This window comes from Melospiza melodia, chromosome 4 (genome assembly GCF_035770615.1).
Source record: "Melospiza melodia melodia isolate bMelMel2 chromosome 4, bMelMel2.pri, whole genome shotgun sequence".
Classification (NCBI taxonomy): domain Eukaryota; kingdom Metazoa; phylum Chordata; class Aves; order Passeriformes; family Passerellidae; genus Melospiza; species Melospiza melodia.
This window is the reverse complement of record NC_086197.1, coordinates 97,515,334-97,530,987: the sequence shown is the minus strand read 5'-3', so window position 1 is coordinate 97,530,987 and position 15,654 is coordinate 97,515,334. Positions and strand designations below refer to the sequence as shown.

The 15,654-nt window shown below is 45.4% G+C and overlaps 1 protein-coding gene across 12 annotated transcripts in view; it reads right to left on the bottom strand.

Annotated features, from left to right (window-relative positions):
* Window positions 1–15,654, bottom strand: part of SOX5 (SRY-box transcription factor 5) — a 595,693-nt gene that overhangs the window by 263,774 nt on the left and 316,265 nt on the right. For 5 of the 12 annotated variants that reach the window (XM_063155711.1, XM_063155713.1, XM_063155712.1 and 2 more), the window contains exon 1: window positions 10,404–10,545. The exons of the other annotated variants lie outside the window; for them this stretch is intronic. In XM_063155711.1, the coding sequence (XP_063011781.1) occupies window positions 10,404–10,441 (38 nt within the window). In that variant the 5' untranslated portion in view covers window positions 10,442–10,545. Of the gene's footprint in view, window positions 1–10,403; window positions 10,546–15,654 lie in introns of those variants that run through there. 12 annotated transcript variants of the gene reach the window in all.

Genomic DNA, 15,654 nt, shown 5'->3' with positions numbered 1-15,654 from the left:
CAGCAAGAGGGAACTCCCAAGATCCCCCATTTGCTGAAGCTGCAGAAATGCCTCCTGATGCTTCAGAAACTTTGGTGTCACTGCAACCCATGGATGTTTGCTGCAGGTTAAGGAAAGTCAGGATTCTGCTCCTCAGGAGTCACATTTCCATGCCATCCTGGAGGACTGGGGTGAAGAACACCAGCCTTTCTCACGGAGTTCAGCAGGACATTAGGTAATTAATTAATTAACGTTTTTAGGACCTGACACTGAGCTCCAGTGCTGCTGAGCCCGAACACTCAGAATGAATGGGCACTTTTTAAAAGGATGCCTGGACTGGCCCTATCACAAAACAGGGCTTTGTGAGCACACTGCAGAAAAACTACAACTGAAGCACCACGGAACTGGCCTGATCATAATCCATTATCTTGAAAGTAATGTCACTCTATAAAAGCTCATCAAAGAGAATAACTTAACAGCTTAGTCATGATATTCAAAGGCAGCAGAGATCAAATCCACCCAGGACTACCTCGGTTTGTACCCATTTTCTCAACAGTGTGTAGGAAAGGATGCAGCACACAGCCTAGGTGTAAAGCTACCTGCAGACCTCAGCACTTCAGCTCTACCCTTACAGAGTCTGCACTTGGAAACAAGGGGAAAAACCCACAAAAACAGATTTGAACAACTTTTAACATGAATAAGAAAATAATTCCTCCCTTTTAATAACTCTGTATCACTTCCTTCATTTCAGATGTCATTTAAAAAGTGGATGTCAAGCGTTTGGGGAAGAATCACGGTGCATTTTGTGTTCTGCAGTGGGTTTTTTGCTTTTAGGCTGGTTTCCCTGTGGCTGCCTACTTCCAGAGGAGTCTGTTCCTCACATAAATACTCTCCACGTGAACAATTTTTCCCCGCTCGCCTCATGCCTGGTCCTTAGGCTATAAAACCCATGACAGCTCTGGTACACACGGCTGAAGATGTTAACTGTTCCCCAGGACCACAGTTTACCTGTTTGCATCACACACAGCTTCCCAAATTACCGCAAAATAATAATTACTGCATTTAGCAGGTACAGCTGCCCAACTCCAGCTATCCAAACCTGCCTCCAGGTAGGGAGCTGGTTTAGAAGCAACTCAGATAACTGGAGGGTCTACAAACAAACAGTGTTCCCTCCCAGCCCTCCACGATCCAACTGTGGCTGCAAACATTCCTTTAATTTATTTTATTAATTATACTCCACAGTCCCTATTTTACATACTTAAGCGATTTGAATACTATAGTTCATCTTGCTAGAACGAGACCTTTAGAAATTATAATTGGACAGGGAGAAGTCTGTAATTTGCAGTTCTCAGGCTCTCAAGAAGGGAAAAGGAGGGTGTCTCGAGGTTAAAAAACAGGGCTACCAGTCAGCATCGCTACTTTTTAAACTCACACATGCAAAAGAATTCCTCAGTTTACTCATCTATAGGTTGAGGCCAATCTTGCCTCTCAATCTAAAAAGCACAGAAATCTTCATGATTTGTACATCAATGCTTACCAAATGCTCTGAATTCCTAATCAAAAGACTTTACAGGAAGAATGAATCTATTATTAATAATATCAGTACTTCTAACAGTAAAGCAACTTCTCCATACGTGCGTCAGGAAAAAAAAAAAAAAAAACAGAAAGAGAATACCCATACACATATATTGCTCAATTTATAAATTGTTAAGCATGGCTTCAGGACTGAAATCTCATTCATGAACCATGCTAGGGATCTCTTACCTACTCCCTGTTTCTGAATTTTCCCCATACAAAGACACATTTATATTACTCTAAGCTCTAAGCACAAAGGCTGCTCTGTGGAATGGAAAGAAACCTTCTTTTTTTGTGTTTGTACAGTGACAAGCATAATGGGGTCCTGATTCAGGATGCTTGCACTCTACAAAAACACACTAAATCAATGACACTAATACACATGAAGATTATCTATAAAAGAGATGCATTGCACACTGCAGAGGGGCACAGCATTTTCCCTATAATTTGCCTGGCATTTCATGCAGACCCCTAATGCGCATTCCCGAGTCACACAATTCATTTCAGACTTTAGGCAAGAGCAGAAAAAGTGAGCAGAACTTACAAAACATAAGCAAAGGAGGAGAGCCTTCCACTGAGAAATTCTGCCAAATTCTAATCTCAGCTGTAAAACCAGAATCAGCCCGATGTTCATGGGGTTTTGACAAAGATGAGAACCAGTAGCCTTCTTTAAAACACACCATAAATTTTTACTTCAGTGTCCAAAACCCAAGAGCAAAAAACAAATCAAAGCCTGAACCTGAAGAGAGAAATGTATTTTCCGTGTCCCTGTTATATTCAAATTCAAAAGCCTAGACATTTTTAACAGACATGGAAAAAAAGAACTATTTGGCTTTACTCAGCAACTGCAGAAGGAAACTGTACCAAAAGAATAATGTTGCATGTTCTGTTTTCAGTTGATTTCATTTAGCCTTTCAGTTCTATTTCAGTTATGTTTCATTTAGCCTATTTTTTTTTTAAATAATCATCATGTTTTGGTGATTCACATTTCACACCATCCCAGGAACAAGTCATGTAAATACAACACAGCAAAATGACCCAGTTTGTTAATAGACATGCAAAACGGGTAAGAACATCCTTCCCTCCGCCCTTTCCAACCATCACCTTCCCACACATCTCATGTCTATCCAAAAAAGCCTCTGCCCTGCTGAGGCCATGGTATCAAAACTTAGGGATAAAACCTGATGAACTGAAACCTCACTAGTTCTTGGGAGAAGATGTTTTCAGTCCCGCTTCACAAAGTGAATGCAATGAGGACGCTAAGGGAATTCATCTGGAAGCAGAAGACCTCTCTGCAGCCTGACACAGCACTCAGAACCACAACTCCCTCCCAGCACAAAGCTCTGCTCAAGGGCTTTAGTCCCAGCCCAGGCAGGCCAGCCCTGGAGGCCAGAGGACACCGCATGCTTCCTGCCCTTCATTACGCATTCTATTAAATCAAGGAATACTTCCAAACGTATAAAAATGGCGTGCAGAGATGCGCTTGGGTCTTTCAGACTGCGATGGGTTTTACTCCATCCCACTGTGCTGCAGTGCAGTCCCTCCATGCCCCAGCAGACCCTCCCAACCACGGAGGGCAAACGCAAACGTGCGCGGACGGGCGCGCACGCCCCGACGTTCCGGCAGGCTCGCCGGGCAAAACGGCAAAAAATATCGGGTGAAATATTTCCATGTAACTACGGTGGGGGAAAAAGCAATAAAAGCATTTAAAATTGTTTAGAATCATTAATATTTTCTTTAGTTTTGGTCTTCTTTGCTGGCAACAGTGAGTAAGTCCAGCTCGCTGTCAGACACAGCAACCTTGGCCATGCCCAACCTCTGAGATGAATCGATGGAACTTGGGTCAGTTTTTCCATTCCCAAATTGCTAAAACAATTAAGCCCGACACCAAAGAAACCAAGAGGATGACAAACTGTATGGGTTTCTTTTTACACGAACGACATTCCAAGAGCTTTTTCCTCTAGAGCTACAGAGGTCCATGAAGAACACTAGAAGAACACTAGATGTAGACAATGCTCTTGACTACAAAACCAGAACACATCTCTCCCACAAGTTCCTCACCACTAAAAAGAATTCTGAGTATTCACACAACAAAATTAAATATCAATTCACTCTGCTTATGTTTTTGCCCCCAAATGTAACAGAATAATGTTATGACAGAAACAAATGAGTAATGATAAAACTATAATAAAATCACAAAGAAAATTAGCACTAAGGCAACATTTTATGGTATGTTTAGGTCTAATAGCAGTCAGACACCCACATCCCAGGAAAAAAACACAGCCCAAAAAATCTGAAGACACTCTAAATGAACTTGAGAAGACACAAAACCAGAACTGCATGGCATAACAAAATAAAATTATTATAGATCTCAAAAAGCATATGCCAAAATGAATTTCAATACTTGGTCTTTACAAACTCTGAAGTATGAAAAGAAAATGTGGAATACTAAACATAAATCCAAAATATTAAACATAAATTTTAAAAATAGCAAAATATAAATACAGTTTGAGAATTGAGAAATGCTACCTGATTAATCCCACGGTACTTTTAAGGGAAACAAGGTCAATATAATTTCAAACTGCCAAAGCGAGCCACAAGCTTTTCCTCATTTTCACTTTACCTCTGAGTCCCACAAGTCAAAAATAATATCATCGTGTTGGAATTATTTTTTTCTTTAAACGAGGTGACAAAAAGACAAATTCAAGAGAAGTGCCAAGCCAGATCAAAACGAGGACATTGGAAAATGTTTGCCAATTTCTGTCAAAACAAACAGCTCCCCCAATACCATGAGAAGCACCTGAACTTCATATCAATATCTGATAGTTCTAGCAAACTGAATTCAATGTTTCTTTCTAAGTCTGTTTAAAACAATTGAATAATTAAATTTCGCACCTATCCTGGAAAAAGACAGGCAGCTTCTCTGAATTACTCCTGTACACCTCACAATTTCCATCCACTTCTCACATTCTTTTCAAGCCCCATGGCCCCTGCAGGCAGCGCTGGCTCGCTCAAACTCTTCCAGAACCTCGTGTGAATGTGCTGTCTCCCAAGAACCGCCGAGCACGGCCCTGCAGGCTGTCCCAAGGACACGTGGGCTCAGGAGCAGCTTCTGGGCACTCCTGCCCGCCCAGCTGGCACGGAAGGGGTGACCAGGGCTGGGCACGGGGGTGACGAGCGGCGTCAGGGCTGGTGTGTCACCCTTGGGACCAGGCTGGCCAAGGCCATGGAGCGAGGCAGCCCCTCTGGAGGCTGTGGGAGAGCTGGCACAGCTCCACCACCCTCGGCTCGGGCGTGGGCGAGCACTGGGTGCTGCTGGTGGTGTTGTGACAACGGGGCCTGGGAGGAGATGGGGACGGGACAAACGCCGCCGGTAAATGCGGCCGGCCCGCGACCGCCGCCAGAGCCACCCAAAACTCCAGAGAAAAACAGCCCAAAGCTCCACAACTTCTGCTTTGGGTGGTTCAGTAACGTGACGAGATCTGCTAACTTTGCCGCCTTGTGGGTTTTAACATACTCGTGTACAACGTAATTTTACCTTTTGTAGAAGGAGACTTCACAAGTTTTTCACATTTGATAAAAATCTATACGAACTTTAAGAGGGAAATGCTCCTTGCTTTTAAGGATGCTACTTGTTAAACAACAAACTCCTTGCCATCATCAGAGAGGCACTACAGCTATTGATTAATTGCTGTGAGCACCTCTTTTCTCTTGACTACAGTAGCAGAATTCACAGGCATTGAATATTTCCAGTCTGGTAAAGCACGACAACATTTTTCCCCTTCCACTCCTGAGTTAATTATGCTACAACCAGGCCCGAGCAAGAAATTAACAAAATCAAATAAAACAGAAAGTCAAGAGGATGTCAGACTGACTTCTGCAACAGTTGTGAAGGCACAGGTATCTCACACGAACATAAAGTTACCCTATATTTCAAGTCTGGTATGAAAAGCATGCAAAGAAACTGTAACTATACCTTGGGAGGAGACACTCTTTTTTCCCCCCCTATAAATATTGTTTAAAGTGTATTTTATACACCTACAGATATATCACACTGCACAGACACATATTCTATCCTATCAGGCAGCTTCACATTTAAGGAACTCAAGCAGATACTCAGTGCCTCCTAAATGATAAAGCCATAAATGCTCGTTAAAGCTCCCCGAGAGGCAGTAAATATTTTGTAAACTAGTTATATATTTAAGATCTCTGGACAGAAAGAGAAGCAAAAACAATTCCTCGCCCATGTAAAGGTACCAATCAAACACACTACACACATAAACACGGCAAGATGCTTGGTGGGAGACTGTGTATGTGTTTGTGTGTGTTTTAATTAACTCCTTGAACGCATATGATGAGCCAGCCACCCAGAATTAGTAATGCCAAACTCCCAATTTGATTCAAATGCAATGAATACAACAGTCGAATTGTGCAGGCTGGTGTGTCACTCATCAGCTCTCTCATTTGGGCTTTTGCCTTCCAAGATTAGTTCACAATTTCAGCAACTGGTAAATTATTGAGATGTTCATTAAAATCTGTAATCTGTAACAGTCAACTTCTTCCTAGCCAAGCATAAGCACAACAAATTAAATTAGTGCATGCAGGACGTTAATGAATAGTCTGCAAACGCAGTAATTCCTTCAGAATTATCTCAGGGAAATAAAACTGTTCATTTTTGTCACTGCGAAAAACCAGTATCTGCAAGTTTACACTGGCACTCTATCTATTCTTCAAATCCCAGATCCCTAGAACCATGAACTTCAGCAATCGAGTCCTTTTCCCAAAAATGTCTCAATGAAGTTAAAAGATACTCAGCTCGATAGTAATCTTTGAAATGAAAGAATCTACCTGTACAGGTAGATTTTAAGAGAGTGGGACAGCGTTCTGAGCAAGCCAAGTAACGGAAAGGTGTTATTCTTTCTCCCGAATTCTCAGCAAATGCAGCAGAATAAAGCTTTTAGGGTAACTTTAGCTAAGAAAAGCACTTAGGAATACGCAAAGTTTCCTTTTAAGAAAATGACTTCTCCATTTGACAGCGTTGGTACAACCCCAAAATAAATTCAGTGGGAGTCTGAAATGACTCGTGCAGTGCAGCAGTGAAGCAGCTAAGTATATTTTTCTCCTGCAGCAGAGGCTTGCTTTACATCCCCGAGCCTTTCCCTTCCCCAGGCTGTGGAGCGGAACGGGGAACGCTCCGAGAGCGCGCCACCGGTGACTGCCAACGCTCAACTTGGGCCACTGTCCCCATCCCCGCCTTTTGTCCTTCCCAGCTCTGCCTTTTTCCCACTGAGGCTCCAGCCCACCCGTCCTCCTTCCGCAAGCACTGCGTGCCACTCCACCTTCCACTGGCATGCTGAAAACAGAGGGAAAAAAGTGAAGGAAATCATGGAGAAGAGAAAGGATGTCACTCTGTCTGGGTGCCTAGCATAGCCTCTCTCTCAGCCTACAGGGAAATGTAAATATGCAGTCATTAATTTGGGTTTAAGAACATTCCGTACACCAGGGATATTGTTAAGCAGTCACTTTATCTATTTTTCATTAATCAGATTTTATTAAGACATTAAAACTTTACGTTGGGCATTTCTGAGGTTTTATCATTCTGTAAATTTCCCAGCTGTCCGCAATGGTTCTGGCTGCATTGTCTCTACCTTGTCCTCAGTGAAGTAAACTTTCTTTCTATTGTTATATTTAAGTATAATGACCCAACTTAAAAAAAAAAAAAAAAGGAAAAAAAAGAAGAAAAAAAGAGAGAGACAAAAATCAAACAACAAAAGACTTATTCCTTTCAAGACCTTTAGAGCCAATGCAGGGTGCCACAGGCGCTCACACAGCACATCCCAGAAGTTCCCTTTTCCTGTGAAACACACGGAGCGCATCCCAGCTAGAATATCTCCCCACAATGTTGCTGCAAACATCATCCCCCTCACCGTACGCATTCTGATGCTCCTCTCAATCAGGCAGCTGAACAACCACAAACAGAAATAAAGGCGTGCAAGGAACTTCTCAGGGAAGGACAAAAATCCTCACAATTCTGACACGGTAATTAATTATACATGTTAATTCACAAAACCTACTGCAATTTACCAGTGGTGCTGAATGAATTAATGAGTGTTTATTTGTCTGATACCGAGGATCATTTTCATTCCAAGTGCGTGCCGTAAATTCCCCCTGCTGATGGCCACAGACACAGCAGAGCAGCCCCCTGAATTCAGCTCTCCTCAGCTGGGGTGGCTGAAAGTTTCTCAAGTGTTTGCAGCTCACTGAGACACACAGAAAGCTCTCGGGAAAGACAGCGGGGAGAGAGGAGTGAGCTCCTGAGAGACACACGGGTGCTCTGAGATCTGAGCTGCAAACAGCCCTGCCTGACAAACCTTCCCCTCCTTGTCATTCGCCGCTCGAGCTCCAAAACGAGCAGTGGGAGACGGGTCATAGTAACAGAGCTCAAGTGGGACACGCTGCCACGACAAGCTGGACGCCAAGAGACTGCAGAAATGTGCTCCAGGATCTGTGCTGACTGGGAATCCGAGGGAAGAACCTGCTCAAACACCCAGAAAGCAATGATCGTGCACACACACATACACAAGGAACCCTGCAGGCGTTGGTGGGTCTGAGAGCCCCGGGCAGGAGGAAGCGTGTCCTCGTGGCTGCTCCCTGACACACACACTCGTATGACATGGACAGTGCCTGTGTGTGTGTGTGACTGTAGTCAAACACACACAATGTAAACAAATGGTAATGATTAACAAAAACACTGCTCTCTATCCCCCAATTTCAACTGCAGAGGGAAAATTGTTTAAAAAAAAATAAATTTCCAAAAGATTGCACGTCCTGAGGTTCATTTTTTATTGCTTCCCATTTCTGCTGCTTGCTATTATCTGCATGGCAAAAGGAGAGCAGCGTATTGATTATTTAACTAGAATGTTTACAAGAGCAAAGCTGGGATCTCTGAAAATGAAACGTATGCCTGGGGCAAAAAAAAAAAAAAAAGGAAAAAAAGAAGGGAGTAGAGAAGCTCATTCTAAGGATGATGGTTGTCCCAAATGACTTGTTTATATACAAAATTTATATAAATATCTATATTTATAATGCAGAGAGACTTCAGTTAAAAAAAGTCCCCCAGCAGGAAAATGAAAGGACTTCTTTCTGCTTCAGAGAGTTTACAAGCATTGTGTGCATCACGAAGTTCAAAGAATGATCAAAATCGCTCGCTTATAAATTTCTATGTGTAAACTTAGTGAGGCACATGAAATACGCGAATCTATCGATAGCACGTAAAAGACAAATACATGAGCATGAAGCCAGACCAAATTTGACATCAGAAACAGTAAGAGTTTCCTCAGGTAGTTGAACTAAGTTAATGCAGCGCACATGAACAAAACCAATTTTGTCCTATTATTGTAATGCTAACAAACCAAAGGAAAACGCCAAGTACTCCAAGTCTGGAAAATTAATTGCATTAAAGACAACCTTGGAGTAGAGCAACCTAGCCAATTTCACTTTCTAGTAGGGAAGCGTTCTAGTTTCAGAACAAGGATTGAAAGTGTTAAAATAGTTCTTTTCCGCGTTTCCAAATTTTAATTTTCTCCGATCTTTTAATTCAAGTGTTCTTTCCTGTCCTTCCTTTGCATGCGTGTTCCTCAGCCCACTTAAAATGTTTTTATCTTGCCTTCTTTTCTATGCCTTTACTATCAAATTCAGTAGGTTTGAACGATGAACAGCTTGACTTAGCATATTTTTAACCAGCTGGTCTAGCACCTAGCTTGTATTGCATAGTCAGATACAACCAAATGTTTATACAGGAGGTAGCTTTCACGAAGATGAGAAAAACCTCAGTAACGCGCATCCTGGCATTCTTTCATTTACTGCTTGGAAATGAAAGTTTGGGTTGTTTACTGCAGCGCACAAGGGGCTATTAATAACCTCTCAAGAAGAAGCCGGAGGGGAGGATGCGGGACCATCGAGGCGCGGACGTACGAGAGAGCCCGGGATGAACGCTTCCGACCATCTCGGGAGAAGCAGAGCGTGTGGAAGCAGGAGCGAGCTCCCGGAGGTCGCACGGCACCGGCAGTGACAGCAAACTCGGTTCCAGGCGGGGAGGGCTCCTGTTTCGGGCAGGGGGAGTCGGGCCCGCTACGTCACACCCGCAGCCCGCTCGTCATCCCCAGACCCGGCTCCTGACACTCCGCGAGACGCGACGGCCAAAACTTGGAGGCAAGAGTTTCACTTTTTCCCTTCGGCTCGCGTTTGCCTTCCCCCCCTCTCTCCTCCGGCAGAAGGATGTTCTCCTCCTGACGGAGGGCTGCGATGTTAACTCGCCCAAAAACACCAGCTCCTGCTAGATCAACAAAAGGTCATGTGCTCGCACGGCGCCTTCCCAAGTTTGACGGGAGCCTGGGGCTCCGAGCTGGAGGATGCCCGGGCTCCGGCCGCCGCCGGGCATCCCCGGAGCGCCGTGCCGGGCCGGAGCGGCGGCGCTGAGCGGCAGCAGGGCACGGCAGCCCCGCGGGCCGAGCAAGGCTGAGCGCCGCCCGCCCGGGGCCGGGGCTCGGCACGGACACGGCACCGCGGGGACGCGGAGGGGACAGCGCGATCCTCTCCCGCCGCCCGGCCTCCTGCCCGAGCTGCGCGCCCGGCCCCGCGTGTCCGTGCGTCCGTCCGTGCTGCCCACCCGCGCACACGCGCGCCGGCAGGCGAGCTCGGATGAATTAAAAAATAATAATAGAAATAGCAGTGCGATAACAAACAAAGCACGAAACAGAACGGGAGGGAAAAAAATAATAAAAAAAAAAAACCGGGAAGAGACACCCCCACACGCATACGCACACCCCCGCCCCAAGAACTCGACTCACCTTTCAAACTCCTGAGGTAAATCAGGGTCAGTTAGCATGCTGGAAAAGCACAATTTCCCTTTGTCACAGCAGCCACCTATGGTCGCCTCCAACTGAACCTGTCAAGTGAGTCCAAACCTTCTAAAGCGATTGATTTTCTCTCCGCTCGCTCTCTCCCTCCCTCCCTCTCCCTCCCTCCCTCCCGGCTCGCTCGCTCTGAGCGAGGGCTCCTTGACCAGTCTCTTAAAGGGGCAGCGCGCTCCGCTCGGCTCCGCTCCCCCCGCCGCGACCTCCGCGGCTGCCCGGCCCTTGCCTTCCCTCCGCGCCCGCCGCCCAACGGCAAAAGTCAACTCCTCGGTGCCCTGAGCACCGCCGAGCGGGGCAGGGATAAAGGGGGCTGGGGGGGCGGCGGGGGGAGGAGGGAAAAAAAAAAAAACAACAAAAAGCAGTCCCGACAATCCACCTAAAGCGGCGAGGCAGGAGCAAATCCCCTGCGCTGAGGAAGATCAGTGGAGAAAGAAGATAAAACAAGAGCAGACTGATTAAATGGAAACAGTTATCAACTCCCCTATTTCAACTCCGAGAGAAGAGATTAAACACATAAAAATGTTACCAAAGGCATTTGTGCTCCGAAGAATTTTCATTCCTTTCCCCCCCACCCTTCCCGGTCTCTGGCTTTCTCTCTCCCTCTTTCTCTCTCTCTCTTTGGGTAGGGGAAAGAAAAAAAAAAAAAATAATCACCCGCACAACAATCAGGCATTGTTCTGAGGGAAGAAAAGCAACTTTGACAGATTGAAATATAGCAGAGGCCCCTTCAAGGAAACCTGTAAACAACTTGTCACTCACTCTGTCGGTCTCACTGTTAGCTCTTGCTTTCCACAAAGTGCTGCGAACCGTCCTGGCAACCAACCCAAAGTTTCCTCAGCTCCAAACTCCATCAAACAGCCCTGTTGTGTGCGAGGGAAAAGGTAGCCGCATGCCAAAACAGCGGGCGCGCACACGGACGCACACACACGGATGCTCAAACAACAAAAAAAATAAACTTTCCGTTCGTCTGCTGCGGCTTTTCTCGTTTAATCACACCCCCTTTCCCCCCCCAGCTCTCCGGGCGAGCAGCAAAGCCCCTGGGTCGCGCTCCCTGCCATTCCCTGCCCAGACAATCGCTGATAACAAGGTGGACGAGGCGCGGAGCCCCTGGGCTGCCTGGCGGAGCGCAGCACTCCAGTTATCCCGATGGGATTCTGCGGGGCCGGGAAGGCAGGCGGGGGTCGGGATCGGGCCCCGGACACCCCCCCCATGCCCGCATCCGGAGGCAGGCGGGGATCGGGATCGGGCCCGGCATCCCCCGCACCCCGGCCGGGCACGGCGCTCCCGGGAACGGGGCAGCGAACGGGGAAAAGCTCCCGAGCGAGCCGGGGCTGCCCGGCCCGGCCCGGCCCTGGCACTCAACTCCCCGCAAGGGCCGGCAGGGGAAAGGAAAAAAGAAAAAGGAGAAAAAAAGTTGTGCGCCCTGTTCTTTCGCACACACGTGCGCACACACCCACGCAGGAGCACGGATCATAGCCCATTCTTTGCAGCTCCCCTGCCCTCACTCTTTTCTCTCTGCCCCCCCGCTTTCATCTGCAGCTGGACAGCATTAAGGGCCTCACAAACGCACGTGGTTCTGACCCCACAGCGGTTTGATGAGCTCCATTGCCACCCCTCTCATCCCTGCCTCCCAGTGGCGCGGAGGTTGCGAGTTTACTTTTTGAAATACACACGCGTATTTGCGCGGAGCATCCATAAAACTTACAACATTTTCATGCCCGCTGGCTGGAGAAAGACGCCAAAATAGGAAAGCTTATTATTTTTAATATCCAACAGCTCCAGTGTTTAATTTGCTGCTCGGTGCACATGTAGAAAGCAGCAGGCTCATGCGGAGGCCGGCCAGCCCCGCGCTGGTATAAAGGCACTGCCAGCTGGGAGCCGGGGCTGCTCCTTTAATCACCGGCAGCAATCCCACTCCCAAGTCGTGCTCATCAGCATCCATCGGCATCCCCGGCCCGGCCCGGCACACAGCTCTGCCCAGGCTCAAAGGGGATGAGGAGCACAGGCGCCTCCAGCCTGCCTGCTCAGCATCACCCAGATCTCCTGGCTCCTACCGCGGGGCAGGGCAAACCAGCTCCCTTCTGCCGCCCCCAGCAAATAATATTTCCCACAGAGATCCATTCACGGGAGACTGACAAACCCGTTAATGTCCACACGCAGTTTTCATTTGATTTTTAGTGGCTATCCCTTTTTAGACTTTGAAAAGGCAGCAGATGATTAAAAAGAACAATTCCCAATACTTTCTCTTTCATCTGAGGGTCTCAAACCACGTTAAGTATCGCATTACTCCTCTGCAGGTAATAAATATAATTAGGGCCGATTCCAAAACTTTATTTGTATTGAAAAGTATTTCACTCCGCAGGGGCTCCATTCAAATCAGCAAATCTCTGTGTGGAGTAGGAGGCTACTTAGTAAGAGAATTTGGCCTCAAATAAGGAAACTGAGATGCAGGCAGGCTTAGGAGCTTGCCCAAGTTGACACAGTTAGCCAACTCCAGCAAAAGGATGAAAAACAAAGACCCCACATGCCTCACTGTCAATGCTGCTGAAACAGACATATATATTTTTAATGTACACGTGTATTTCAGCTTTTTTCCCCCCAGATTGTTTTACTTTTACTGTGTTGTTTAAAACATGCTTGGTTTCTGTATTCCCGCTCTGTAGGGCCCCTCTTCGTGGTGTTTCATTTTCCCCTGGATGCACCACTGCCCATCCATAAGCGCTGCTCCTTCTGTCCCAGCCCTCGCTTTGCCTCCCCTCACACCTGGCCCTGCGAGGGGTTCACAGAGTGAAGCTGCACAGAAGCCACGTCGGGAAGAAAATGAGGAGCACCTTTTATTAAAAGAAGGATAAATCTCGAGCATTTGGGTAGAACCATACTTTGCATCTTAGCTCTAACCTCACATCCCTTTAGCGACTCAGTTCCACAACTGCCCTTCTCCCACCATGTCCTTCCTTTGTCTGTTGTGTATTTACCCCTTCCCCACGTAATTTCCCACCTGAGCTTTTGCAGGACGGTGATCACACACCCATCCAAGCTGTGCTATTCCCAGCACACTGGGGCTCCTGGTTTGCTGGCTCTCTGCTAATGCGATTATAAGCCAAAGCAGCCACCATCAGCATCAGGAGTTACAGAAGGAGAAATGGGATAGATGAGGAAGAATCATATGAAAAGGAGGAAAAATAGAAAAATAAAAGCGTGGGAGAGAAAACTAAGATAACTGAGTTATCTGCAACTACTGAGCCCCTGCTCCCAGGTAACTGGGAGGAAACAGTGGTGTCCAGAGAGGAGAAAAAAACAACTTGCTGTTGTAGTAATTCTGCATTGTGGTATCCTTGTCCTATACTGGATTATGTGGATAATATATATATTACTGCAATATAGACAGTTAAGTATAGACTTTCTGATGAAATTACTTTCTCATAAGAAGTTCAGCTGCAATTGCAAGATGGAGAAAAGGCAAAGGAATCTCGAAACCCTTCTGAAAATCATTTCATATTGACTTGAATTTTTAGAAATTGCCAGGACATGTTACAGAGTCCGCTAGCACATCAGAGAGTGGGAAAACTGAGAAATTCGGATAAATAACCACCGAGTAAGAAAAAATGTACATGACACACAACTGCATGTCCAGTTTTTAATGTAAGAAATTTTATCTCGTTCTGAAACTTTTGACTACTAATAGGCAGCTCTGGTGGCCCTTTATACTGAGTGGTAGTTACAAAACCCATCCACATTTAATGCTCACAGTTCTTTCTTCTCAAACTGGGATTTCAGACACAAGTTCGAATGTCTTTAACTGATGAGAAAAATGAAAACCCTCTTACTTACTACTCCCCTAACAATTCAGTGAATCTTCATTTCTCTTGCTGTGCTTCCTTTAAGGGGCACCAAACAAAAAAGGCCCAGTAAATGAGGACAATTTGGGTTGAACTAAAAAAAAAGGTCTGATTTTCATTTGGGTGAGAGGACACAACTGAAATCATAAACTCCTATAAGAATTTTTGTGCTTAACTGATTTTTTTTTTTTTTTTTTTTTTTTGCTATTGTGGTTCTCCAGTTCAAGAAGTGAACCAAAAAATCAATTATCCACCCAGTTCAAGTTAGAAATCCTGTAACTCCTGAATATTGCACAGGCAGAATCCTCAAGTCTTTACACAAGCGTACTGGAAGAAGGGAAACCTTAAATGAAACATTTTTTTTAAAATCCTTAAATGATATCACTTCAGTCTAGTGCTTTTGGCAGATACTGCAATATGTAAGCAAAGGAAGATCTGAGGGGGGAAAAAGAAGAGGTTTTTGGGTTTTGCTATTTCCACTGTATGTTTCAATAACAGAGACCTACCAAGTCCAAGGCAATGTAAGATGTTCCACAGAACGATTTGCTGGAAAATTCTCACAGAAAATACGCAAAACTCCGAAGATCCTAAATGGATTTTCTTTTTTAGGCACACACGCTGCAAACAACTGCAGCATTAAGGATGAATCTGTAAGACTCCTGAGAAAGGTGTTTGCAACACACTATGGGAGAGTGGACGGAGAATGGAGCGGGGCTGATGCATTTATTATGAAAAATATCTTGCAAATAATGAGTGCTGACTTCAGAGCATGGAAATGTTTAGCTACAATGCAGTTTGGATCATATGCTTAGGAACAGATTTTTCCTTCCAGTGTGCATGCCTAGCTGCCATTTCCATTAATGGGAATTAAGTACATGTGTCAAGAGGAGAAGTTAACTCTTAGGAATAAAACTAATCTATGCCTTTTTTAAAGAATGTAAATGCCACATCAGGCATGTTCAGTGTTGGCAAAACTGAATGCTGAATATAGTATAGCAAAATCTGAGAAGGAGAAGGCGGTCTGGAGGACTGAAATTTCTGTGCTATTTAGAGTTTTTCAATTTACTGCATTTCTTCAAGGAAAAGTAAAACCATCTCATTTGTAAGTGGGAAGCCCTCATTTATCAGTTATTCACTTGCACTTTTAGCAAGGCCCTACCATCTGCAACCCTCCCTGTAAAAAGGGACTGATGCTACCCTTAAAAAGAAATCTGAACCTTCATCTAAATTCAAACTTCCCTGAATATTACAATAAAGTCCCTATTTATTTTTTTAAAGGAGGTTGAATCTCACTCTTTTATCCTGTCCACTCTGAATCAGCCAGGCTAAAGGAATCTCAACATAAT